Here is a 12,883-nt window from a genome sequence, read left to right on the forward strand (position 1 = left end):
TAGTAAGTTGGAGTTTGTTGGTATTCTAACACAGTGTAGAAGGGCAGAATGGTATGGGTTAAAGTGGGGGAGGGCGGGAGTGAAGAAATGACAAGTGACTATGGACAGCTCTTGAGGTTTGCGATAGGGGAGGGAATGAGGAATGGAGTTCTTTTGAAATGGGAGAAATATGACCTTGTTTTTTGTTAATGTAAGTTTCCCATTTAAAAGTAGTTAAATATAAAAGCAAAAGAGTAATTGGCAGAATAACATTGAGAAGAGTGGAGGGGACAGTTTATAGCTGAGATAGGGGATGGCTGAACTTTTGTTAACAAAGGCTGGAAGCAGAAATGAGACACCTTCAGAGTAGAACTCGGGGGACAGAGGAATGACTATTTTCTGGTTGATGAAGGCCTCTGGTTTTTAAGCCATCTTTGCTTCCTAAAATGAAATCTCTGTTCTGTTCAACTTCGCCTTATAACTAGTGTCATTTCCTCTCATATTCTGGCATTTGGTTGGTGGTCTATTTAAAGTGTGGTTGTGAGTCTTCACCTTAATGCCACTGATATTTTAGTGAGAAGTTCTGAGAAGCTTCAAAGGGCAGCTGCTAGTCAGATACCCAAAAAAATGACAAGTTTCTGTCTTCTCAAGTTTTATATTTAAATACTTAAGCCATCTGGAGTTTATAATATATGGGGGAAGTCTGATACTTTTCCCAAATTGCTAGTCAGTTATCCCAATACCATTTCAAGTCAAACGTATTTAAGTGCCTACTAATTGCTTTGTGCGATATGCGAAATCATCTTTCTCAAAGACCTTAGTATTTCAGCAAGGGCTAATAGACCAATGAATACAGTATGAGGTACAACAAAGTGCTGTAAACACAATTATTAGCAAACACAGAGATTACCTTTTTGTACAATTATAGGGAATGCCTTTTTCTGGATTCTTAAAACCAGATCTGATAAGGGACAGTGGAGAGTTGGATAGGGGAAGGGATTTAAGGCAGTTCAGGGAGAGGAACCAGAATGATGAGCAAAACCCCAAGTAGGAAACTGCACCATGTCTTTGGGAAGTAAGTTACATTATGGTGGAAGGTTAGAAGTGCTAAAATTCATACTGCAGTTAGTAGACAGCAAAGAAAACCCCACTGGCCTAGAGATGGTTTGGGGCTATAAAATGGCTGTTTCAAGTTATACTTGATGAAGGTTAATTAACTTCATATATACTTTAGATTGATGGCCAAAAAATTAAACAAGTCATAGGCTTGTTTAAAAAAGTAAAGGACAATTTATTAAAAATCAAGAAAATATTGGAAAACAGTATGGAGGTTCCTCAAAAAACTAAAAATAGAACTACCCTATGACCCAGCAATTGCACTACTAGGCATTTATCCATGGGATACAGATGTGCTGTTTTGAAGGAACACATGCACCCCATGTTTATAGCAGCACTATCAACAATAGCCAAAGTATGGAAAGAGCCCAAATGTGCACCGATGGATGAGTGGATAAAGAAAATGTGGTATATATATACACACACACACAACGGAGTATTACTCGGCAATCAAAAAGAATGAAATCTTGCCATTTGCAACTACGTGGATGGAACTGGAGGGTATTATGCTAAGTGAAATTAGAGAAAGACAAAAATCATATGACTTCACTCATATGAGGACTTTAAGAGACAAAACAGATGAACATAAGAGAAGGGAGACAAAAATAAAAACAGGGAGGGGGACAAAACAGAAGAGACTCATAAATATGGAGAACAAACTGAGGGTTGCTGGAGGAGCTGTGGGAGGGGGGATGGGCTAAATGGGGAAGGGGCACTAAGGAATCTACCCCTGAAATCATTGTTTCACTATATGCTAATTTGGATGTAAATTTTTAAAAATTAAAAATAATCAAGAAAATATCAGGTTGTACATACGGGAAATTTCAGTAGACTTAAGATCCTTGCTATCTCAATAAGCAGGGTTTTTATACTTATGTTGAGGGTACAAACTTTTCGACAAAAGCTCATCAGTGAATAAAATCTTGTCCTCATAGCTCTGTCTTAGCATCCTCAAACAGGCAGGCTAGACGGCATCAAAGTTAAGTGTAGAGGCTGCTTTTAGGCAAACAGACTTGAACAATGGAATGTAGAAAGGGCCCACATCGACCACTTGGCTGAATACAAACAGGCCCACTGGGCAACCCACCTCAATGAGCTACTTACCTGGAACCAGGTACAGTTACCAAAAAATTCCATACATCCCCATACCTCCTCACCTTCCCTCTTTAAAAACAGCCCACCCACTGCCTTCCTGGAGACAGCCTCTCCTTTGTTCTCCTGCCTGCCACCCCCTTGTGGTGTATTCAATGAATTTCCATCTCCTTTGTTCTGCCTCTGGTGAATTCACTGCCCGTGCCATCAGGTTCTGCCAGATGGTCACCCCACATTTGGGGACTCCCATCTGCTCGGGAGAGACACCACATAAGCTATGGAAGAAAGAGAACAAAATCCTTGGGATGAACAGAGTAGGTAGCTTTTCTCTGCCCCAATGACAGAAAAGGTAGGAAGGCCGTATGGAGATATAGGGCAGCGGTGAGGACTCTGAATTGCTGAGGTGGACAAAGCAGGGGGTGACCACGAACAGGTGACCCCCTATTTACAGGAGAATGTAGTATGTGGGTTTTCTAATCTTAAGTGTTGTTTTGCCTAACTTCTCATGAGACAGAGGTTCACGGTCCAGGGCCTGCAACCAAAGAAAAAAGCTCATATGACTGGAGCTTGGGGGACACAGTGCAGGGTGCAAATGAAGCACCTCTCCCCCCCAGAACTGTGTCCCTGAAAGGTCAGCTGTGTTCTCTTTGACGGGGAGTTCCCTGCTCTAATGCTTCTCTCAGACGTTCAGAAACATTCACACCTGGCCCGGTGCGCTCTGCCATGAGAAATGACCAGGACAGCATACAGCTTCCGCAAATCAAGTTTTCTTTGCATTTGCTAATACCCACCGATTTGCACCTAGGCTGCTTCTGAAGGCATGACAACTTACCTGTGCATTAGCTTAGGTTTCACTATTTTCCCTTTTTAAAGAGTTCCAACTCTATGTCTATTATAGGAGAGACTTAAGATCCCAGTCAAGAGGTTCAAGTTATTATAATAACCTATGTGTCAAGGCCTAGCAGGAAGAGTGGGAGTTAAGAGGCAGTAAAAATGAAAGAAGTTTTAGGAGAAAAAAAATGAAGGACTCATGAATTTAGGGTCTAATAGGTCTTCAACACAGATGTTGAATTGTTGAAGGGTGAAGGTGTCAGGGAGGCAGTCCAACAGAACCGCACAACCCAGGTGCTAAAGACGCCACCTTCCTTAGAAGGTCATGGTCCTGACTCTGAATGCCCCACTAGCCAGGGTTCCCCGAATCAGTGGCCTAGGGCTAAAGCTTCAGGAGAGGTCTCTGCAGGCCTCAGGATATTGAGGTCCTAAAAGCAGAAGTCAGGCTTGTTGAAGATAGCCAAGACCAAGATTTCACATACAAAAGCATAAAAAGCCACAGTTTATATAGTGTCTCCCCGCAAGACTCCCTCTCTTGTGGTTCTCAGCGCCCTGCCCTCCCCATTACCACTACTCATTCTGTGCTTTGTGCATTTCCACAATTCCCTGATTTCGCTGAGCTCAATTTGGTGGGAAAGGGAACGGTGATCCTCTGGTTTCTCTCAAGTCACAAGTGACAGGCCTCCAAGGCCAATGTTTTGTCTCCCGATCTTGATACTGAGCTGTGGAAAAGAAGGGCAGGGGGACTCCACTCATCTGCACCGGGAATCTCACTTCTCAAATGTCTGCCCTTTGAGTCCTGTCTTCCGAAAACATGAACTGGCTGAAGGTACTTCCTTCTCCCAGACCAATCTGTTCTATTGCTTGTCATTTCTCCTTCATTCACATAGCCTAGCCCTCTGTAAAGAAATCAGTCTGTCGGAGGGAAGAAAACTAGACTGAGGAGAAAGAAAGCAATGAAACAATGAGAGCAATGAATAATTAGAGATAGAAAATTTATTATTATGCAAACAGCTATGCACACTGGAGCCCTGGCAAACTGCCAGGGAACTTTCCAGATTAAGCTGTGCCTCCCTGTATTACAGGTACCAAATCAGAGTAACATCCTGGAGAACAAAACAAGGTATCAGAACACACAGTATCTCAGAGACCCACCAGGTCTGGACTCCTTTTTTGAAATGCTCTAAATCAGTAGCTCTAGGCAAAGATCTCAACTGCTTGCTAAATAGCTGGACCTGACGCTGGCCAACTGTTAAGGCACTGGCTGTCCTGAGGAAGAAGAGGACTGTGAATGAAAAACTGCAGCTTTGCTTCTAGGAAAGTAATATCTGATAAGGATAGTCAAGGAAGATGTATTTTATCACTTTAAAATCAATTTTACTAAAACTACGAATTCTCTAATTTTTTTTTAAGCTTATTTATTTTTGAGACAGAGAAAGAGCATAAACGGGGGAGGGTCAGAGAGAGAGGGAGACACAGAATCCAAAAGCAGGCTCCAGGCTCCGATCTGTCAGCACAGAGCCCGATGCGGGGCTCGAACTCACTGACCGCAAGATCATGACCTGAGCCGAAGTTGGACACTCAACTGACTGAGCCACCCAGGTGCCCCTCTAGTTTAATAATTATTGAAATAATCACTCCAGAAGTAGCATTCCTTAATTTCCTCTCACCATATCATAAATTCCTGCAAAACTGTTAGTTCTTACTACTGCTATTGTGATCTGGTTATTAAAACTCTTGATACTGCTTGAGTTACACAAGCATATAAAACAGATCTTTTCTGCTAAGTTTTTATAGTGATTTAATAAGTGTCTTGAAAAATTCACTGAAGTGAATTAATTCCAGTAAGTAAGTAAAAAGATGGAGTTTCTGTATGATGATAGCACTTGGGGGTCAATCCAGCTTCTAGTGATTTTTGGACTCAAACAATGCTAACTGATACAGCAGGGAGATCATGAGAAGAAAATACTAGTCTAATGGTCAAAAAGAATTCCACACTGTGCCCTAAGAATACAATGAATAGGTTCAAAACTAAAATAGTTCACGCATTTGTTTGCTTGGTTAATTGTTCGTTTTAGTGATCAGAGTTAACTTCTTAAAATTAGGCCTTGGTCTATAGGCCTAAAGAATTGATGAACTAGAGAATTGATGTGAAAAGATTCACTGTTATCAAATGGCAATTATTCAATAAATTCCCCCCTTCATAAACCTTTCAATCTAGTGGCCAGCACCCAGAAACGCTTGAATACAAGCGTCCATACCCAAGTTACAAAGTACTTTATTCTTGTCTCATTGGTGAGGCGCAGAGTAATAATGTAGCAACAGAAGGCTTGGCCTTAGATTAAATAGCGATAACAGAAAATGCGAGACTTTTTCCTCTCAGCTGAGGGAACACACTACTAAGATGGCAAAAGGATACATGTAAGTTGGGATGCCTTTTGCAGCCAAGTGTTTCCGAATAAGTCGCTCGGTACCATACCAGTTAAAATCTTTTGTGGCATGTCCAATGCGTGGAAGATGAACACTTGCTGTTAAAAAGAAAGAACATAGATTATGATGTCTTCATTCGTCAAAATTTGAATCAGTATAAAATACACATTAAGAGAAAACTACTCGCAGAGTCACTTGGTGGTTTCCAATGGACAAAACATGTGTAATCAGGGGGTATCCCACACAAAGCCTACAAGTACAATGTCAAAGATATTCTGGGGAGGGACTGTAATGGGAAAAATTAAATAATTCTATCGAACACAAAGACCTACAGGCCCTGAAAATAAGTAGGTACGATGGAAATAGAATCATGATCAATGTTGGAGATAAACAGATTCTTTAAGAGTCAATCATTTCAACAAACTCTGAGACAGACTGGGTTTGGAAACAAAACTTGACTCAGACTTTTGGAAGAGAATGGTCTGCTAATGTGGACTGTGTGTAGCTCTCCAAAAGCTAGGATAAACAACATCCTATCTGACCAGATCACTACATCTTTGGTCCTCAGCTTCCTCATCAGCAAAATCGTGATACAAATACCCAGCGGAGGCAGATGGTCCACAAAGCTAACGGATACAAACGTGATCTGGGAAAGGAAGGGGGGCTATTCAAATACAAGATGATGTGGTGGTTACTTGCATGGTCTCCTATGGGGGGGCTTCACCTTTACCATGTATAGTGAATGAGGTCTTGACATTTCTCACCTCCTTTTAAAAAATCCTATCACATGCCTGGAAACAGAAATTCACCTACTCCTGAACACAGATGAAAAGCTTACCTTTCTTTTTTTTTGCTGCTAAATAGATCTTCTTCAGGCCCTCTTCCAGGGCTGCCATCTTAATGCCAGACAGGACATTGGAGCGATCACGGTGCTGAGCCACAATCAAGGCCAACTAGGAGGAACAGCCATCACATGGTTGACATGACACGAGACGGCTGCACTGTCAACTAAGTGCCCTGCTGTGGAGGGGGCACAAGCATTCCCCTGACAGGCTTTGTCTCCATCTGTTCTGGATGCTCTGCTGAACAACCCTGTCCTACCAAATTCATGACTTACTCTTCCATCATAATTGTTTTATTTTGTGGTAACTTAATACACAAGCACCTCTTCTTTTAAAAGGTATGTTAAAACCAGGGTCCAAAACATGCTGTCTTTCCTAAGTTTTCTCAGTGGCAAAGAGAATTTTTCAGAGTCTCAGGAGCAGAAAGGACTTTACAGGTTCCTGTGTCTTCCATCTCTGTTCAAGTAACTCCCACCGTGTCCTAACCTAAGGGGGGGGGGGGGGGGCGGGGAGGACGGGACAGGACTGGAGACAGGGCCAAGGGAGCATATCTGGGACTGACATCACTATAGTCACATCATAACCAGTTGTAAACAGTTTTCTTGAGTCACTGGATTCTGAGCATTTATGCACAACCACGGTGTTGTTCACATTCTTTAGCATTTTAGAAATGACTGAACGAATGACTGTTGTCAGCCACAGGGGCAACCAACCTCAAGCAAATACACCTCTCTTTCAGCTCAGTTTCTAAATTTCTTTTCTAAGTCAGTAAGATTTGGCTCTAAATTTGAATATGAATTCAGGCCCTTGAGAAAGCTAGGTTAAGTGCAGGAAATGAAATCTCTTACAGGAATTCTAAAGCACTGGCAAGTAGGAGAGACACTTAAGATGCAAAAGGAGAATTTTAACGCAGGCAGAGGAAATCTGCCTCAGCTCCTCTCCTCTGCTCATAGCTGGCTACTAAACACGGTGTTTTACACAACTTTTCACACAATAAACAATGAAATGCTCAGAGTTCTGTCAGGTTTTCTTATTCAGTAAGAGTTTCCTGAGAACTTCCTATGAGCTGGTACTGCGTGTATTGAGGATAAAAAGAAACTGGGTCGACACCCTTGGAAGGAGCCCACCTGAGGTCAGTGCAGGAAACAAGCAAGTTAGAGAACAGTGTTCCAGGGGCTGTGATGGACAGAAGCAAGGGGGGACGGAGTGGGTGCGGTGGAGCCAGAGGCCCAACCTGCTTGTTATGGGCTAAACTGTGCCCTCTCGAATTCCTTTGTTGAAGCCCCAACCCTCAGTACTTTAGAATGTGATTGTATATGGAGACAGGGCCTCTAAAGAAGCAAGTAAGTTAAACTGAGGCCTTTAGGGTGGTACCTAATGCAGCCTCACTGCTGTGCTCACAGGAAATCTGGACACATGCTGAGACACCAGGGATGCACGTGCAGAGAAGAAAGACCATGTGAGGACACAGAGAGAGGCAGCCGTCCCTAAGCCAAGGAGAAGGCCTCAGAGGAAATCAGCCCTGCTGGTAGCCTCCAGAATTGTAAAGAAATTAATTTATGTTTTCTAAGCCACCTATTGGTGGGATTTTGTCATGGCAGCCCTCACAAACTAATACACGGACAGGCCAGCGGACAGGAGAGGTTTCAAGAGGAGGTGATGTGAGCCAAAATTTAGTTCTCATAAAAGAAGTGGTTTTTTTACTTACCAAATCTTGCCCTTTGTTTCTTGACTCTTTATCATCAATAGGAAATAAAAGGACACCTCCCAAATTCAAGTCTGAGGTAAAATAAAAGAGCAACAGACAGAATATGAGGTTCACTCCAGACTGAGACCTCTGAAGAGAGGCTCTTGTGAATGCCCCTGGTTCCTTCCTTTCCCACAGCCAATCAGGCTTCAATCTCACCTTTTCTCACACTCCTGAGAGTGTGACTCAGAGTGGCACTCAGTGACTGCCTCAGCCAGGTACTCACATGATGCACTCCTGAATTTTTTCCTTTTTGCTCAAAAAATTTTAATTTTTTAATGTTTAATTATGGTAAAATATACCTCATGTAAAATTTACCATCTTAACCATTTTTAAGCAAGCAGCTCAGTACTGCTATGCCGTCAATCTCCACAGCTCTCTTCACCTTGCAAAACTGACACTATACTCATGAAACCTCATTTCTCCCTTTCCCCTACAATCATCACTCTTACTTTGTCAATCTGACTACTATAGTTACAGCATCTAAGCAGTACTCATTCTTTTGGGTTTTTGTTTTTTTAATGTTTATTTTTGGGAGACTGAGAGAGCACGAGTGAGGAAGAGGCAGAGACAGAGGGAGACACAGAATCCAAAGAAGGCTCCAGGCTCTGAGCTGTCAGCACAGAGCCAGATGCGGGGCTCAAACTCACGAACCAGGAGATCATGAGCCAAAGTCAAACACTCAACCAACTTGAGCCAGCCAGGTACCCATATACTCCTTCTTTTGTGACTGGCTTACTTCATTTAGCATAACGTCCCCAGGATTCATCCATGCTGTAAAGCATGTGTCAGAATTTCCTGGTTTCCAAGGCTAAATAATACCCCACTGTATGTATATACCACACTGTTTACCCATTCATCCATCAGACACTTGGGTTACTTCTACCTCTAGGTCACAGTGAATAATGCTGATATAAACATGGGCATACAGATACCTGTTTGAGTTATTGCCTGAGTTCTTTATAAGAGGCGTTGCTAGACTTTATGGTAATTTTATTCTTTTAAAAAAAATTTTTTTAATGTTTATTTTTAAGAGAGACAGAGACTGCGAGCAGGAAGGGGCAGAGAGAGAAAGAGAGAGACACACAGAATCTGAAGCAAGCTCTAGGCTTTGAACTGTCAGCAAAGAGCCTGACGCGGGGCTCGAACTCACGACCCATGAGATCATGACCTGAGCCGAAGTTGGATGCTTAACCGATTGAGCCACCCAGGTGCCCGATGGTAATTTTATTCTTAATTTTTTCAAGAAACACCATACTGTTTTCCATAATGGCTGCATCATTTTACATTCCCACTAACAGCGCACAAGTGTTCTAACTTCTCCACATCCTCACCAACACTTACTTGCTACTTTTTCTATGGAGATGTAACTGGCAGAACATCATGTAAGCTTAAGGTGTACAACATACTGATTTTACACATTTATACTGCAATACGATTGCCACTGCTGCATTAGTTAACACCTCAATCACATCACATAATCGTCATTCCATCTAGTGGTGGGAACAATTAAGACCTACTCTCTTAGCAATCTTAAAGTTTGTAATAGAGTTTTTTTGTTGTCTGTCTGTCTGTAGTCCCTGTACTGTGTATTAGATCTCCAGGACTTATTTATCTACTAAATGCAAGTATATATCCTTAAACATTATCTCTCCCGTTTCCACCAACCCCTGGTAAACCACCATTTCACTCTAGTTTTTTTTTTTTATAAGTTTGTTTTAGATTCCACCTATAAGGGAAATAGACACTTAAGCTGTTTCTGTATCTTGGTTATTTTGAATAATGCTGAAATTAAACATGGGGTTATATGTTTTCATTTCCTTTGACTATATACCCAAAAGTGGTATTGCTGGATCATATGATAGCTCTAATTGTAATTTTTTGAGGAACCTCTATACTGTTTTCCATAGTGGCTGCACCAGTTTGCATTCCCACCAATTGTGCATGAGGGTTCCCTTTTGTCTACATCCTCAATACTCATTATCTGTCTCTCGATGACAGTCATTCTAACAAGTGTGAGGTGATATCTCATTGTAGTTTTGATCTGCATTTCCCTGATGATTACTCATGTTGAGCATCTTTTCCATTCCCAGTTGGCCATGTGTACATCTTCTTTGGAAAAATATCTATTTAGTTCCTCTGTTCACTTTTTAATCAGATTGATCATTTTTTCTGTTGAGTTGTCTGAGTTCTTTATAAATGTTGAATAGTAACCCCTTATCCAATATATGATTTTCAAATATTCTCTCCCATTCTGTAAGTTGCCCTTCCATTCTGTTGGCTCTTCGAAAGTGCAGAAGCTTTTAAGTTTGATGTAATCTCACCTGTTGGTTTTTCCTTTGTTGTTTGTTCTTTTGGTGTCCTCTCCAATCTCAAGGAGCTTCTTTCCTAGGTTTTCTTCCGGGAGTTTTATGGTATCAGGTTTTATGCTTGTCTTTGAGCCATTTTAAGGTAATTTTTTTGAGTAAGGTAGGGTCCAATTTTACTTTCCTGCATCTGGTTGTCTAGTTTTCCCAACATCATTTGCTGAAGAGACTACATTTTCCTTACTGGATATTCTTGACTCCCTTATTAAATATTAGTTGGCCATATATGTAGAGGTTTATTTCTGGGCTCTGTATTCTGTTCCATTGGTCTAGGTATCTATTTTTATGTTGCTACCATACTGTTTTATTTTATTTTTTTTTTTTTTCAACGTTTATTTATTTTTGGGACAGAGAGGGACAGAGCATGAACGGGGGAAGGGCAGAGAGAGAGGGAGACACAGAATCAGAAACAGGCTCCAGGTTCTGAGCCATCAGCCCAGAGCCCGACGCGGGGCTCGAACTCACAGACCGCGAGATCGTGACCTGGCTGAAGTCGGATGCTTAACCGACTGCGCCACCCAGGCGTCCCTCTACCATACTGTTTTAATTAGTATCACTTTGTAGTACAGTTTGAAATCAGGAGGTATAATGCCTGCTGCTTTGTTCTTCTGATTGCTTTGGCTATTCAAGCTCTTTTGTGGTTTCACTCAAATTTCAGGATTTATTTCTATTTCTATTTCTGTATAAAATGCCATTGGAATTTTGGTAGGGACTGTATTAAATCTAGAGATGGCTTTGGGTAGCATGACATTTTAATGATATTAACTCTTCTGATCAGTGAATGTGGAATAGCTTTCCAATTGTTTGTGTCTTCTTCAATTTCTTTAAACAAAGTCTTGTATTTTTCATTGGCTAGATCTTTTACTTCCTTGGTTAAATTTATTCCTAGGTCTTTTACTATGTTTGATGTTACGGTGAATGGGACAATTTTTTAATTTCTTTTTCATGTTTCATTGCTAATACATAAAGAAGTAACTGATTTCTGTGTGCTTTTAGACCCTGCAACTTTACTGAATTCATGGATTACATCCAACAGTTCTTTTTTCCAACTGATTAAATCTATTATATTGAGAATTTGGGGTTTTCAATATATAAGACCACACCATCTGCAAATGACAATTTTACTTCTTCCTTTCTGATTTGGATGTCTATTAATTTGCCTTGCCTGATTCGCTCTAGCTAGAACTGCCAGTATTATGTTGGATCAGAGGGAGGAGAAACACGCACACCTGTCTTGCTCCTGATTTTAAAAGAAAAGCTTCTAATTTTTCTCAGTTGAATACAGTTAACTGTAGGTAGCATTATATGGCTTTTATTATGTCCTGTACTTATTCTATTGAGGGTTTTTATCATGAAAGGATGTTGTATTTTGCCAAATGCTTTTACTTCATCTATTGAGAGGTTCAATGATTTTTGTCTTTCATTCTATTAATGTGGTGTGTCATATTTGTTGATTTGCCTATGATGAACCGTCCCTGCATCCCAGGAAGAAATCCCACTTGGTCATGGTGTGTAATCCTTTTAATGAGTTCTTAAGTTTGGTTTGCTAATATTTTTTTGAGAATTTTTGCATCAATATTCATAAGGGATATTGGCCTACAGTTTTCTTGTAGTGTCCTTATCTGGCTTTGGTGTCAAGGTAATACTGGGCCCACAGAAGGTGTTTGAAGTGTTCCCTCCTCTTCAATTTTTCTGGAAGAGTTTGAGAAGGATTGGCATTAATTCTCCTTAAAATATTTGACAGAATTTGTCCATGAAGTCATCTGAGCCTGGGAGGTTTTTAAAACCTGAGTCAATCTCCTCACTCATTATTAGTCTGTTCAGTCTTTGTATCTCTTCCTGGTTCAGTTTTAGTAGGTTGTAGGGACTATGAATTTATCCACTTCTTCTGGATTATCTAATTTGTTGGTGTAAAATCATTCATAGTAGTCACTTATGATCTTAATGTTTTTTTGCAGTGTCAGTTGTTATTTTCTCATTTCTGACTTTCAGTCTTCTCTCTTTTCTTAGTCTTGCTAAAGGTTTATCAATTTTATTTTTCAAAAAATCAGCTCTTAAGGGTTACTAATCTTTTCTATAGATTTTCTAGTCTCTAATTTTATTTCAGATATGATATTATTTCCTTCTTTCTGCTAACTTTAGGCTTAATTTGCTCTTTTTCTAGTCTCTTGAGGTATTTGAAATCTCATTTTTTAATATATGCATTTATTGCCACAGACTTCTCTCAGAACTGCTTTTGCAGCATCCATTTTTGGTATGTTGTTTCCATTTATTTTGAGATATTCTTTGGTCTGCCTTTTGATTTCTTCTTTGACCCATTGGTTGTTCAAGAGTATGCTATGTGCTATTCAGTTTCCACATCTCTGGAGATTTTCTAGCTTGCCTCAATGAAAGAGTTCTAGTTTCATACCATTGTGGTTGGAAAGACACTTGGTATAAATTCAGTCTTCTTTTGCTATGACTCGTTTTGTGTTCTATCA

The 12,883-nt window shown here is 40.6% G+C and overlaps 1 protein-coding gene across 5 annotated transcripts in view; it reads right to left on the reverse strand.

The window, feature by feature from the left end:
• Nucleotides 1-3,999: 3,999 nt before the first annotated feature.
• The window catches only part of CHD1L (chromodomain helicase DNA binding protein 1 like), a 178,439-nt gene continuing 169,555 nt past the window's right edge, over nt 4,000-12,883 (reverse strand). For 4 of the 5 annotated variants that reach the window (XM_047868954.1, XM_047868950.1, XM_047868951.1 and 1 more), the window contains 4 exons: nt 7,999-8,069; nt 6,287-6,401; nt 5,438-5,546; nt 4,000-4,346 (listed from right to left, as the gene is read on the reverse strand). In XM_047868954.1, coding sequence (XP_047724910.1) covers nt 4,271-4,346; nt 5,438-5,546; nt 6,287-6,401; nt 7,999-8,069 — 371 coding nt within the window. In that variant the 3' untranslated portion in view covers nt 4,000-4,270. Of the gene's footprint in view, nt 4,347-5,437; nt 5,547-6,286; nt 6,402-7,998; nt 8,070-12,883 lie in introns of those variants that run through there. The other variant, XR_007154431.1, reaches the window with a different exon arrangement.

Source organism: Prionailurus viverrinus, chromosome C1 (assembly GCF_022837055.1).
Source record: "Prionailurus viverrinus isolate Anna chromosome C1, UM_Priviv_1.0, whole genome shotgun sequence".
Classification (NCBI taxonomy): domain Eukaryota; kingdom Metazoa; phylum Chordata; class Mammalia; order Carnivora; family Felidae; genus Prionailurus; species Prionailurus viverrinus.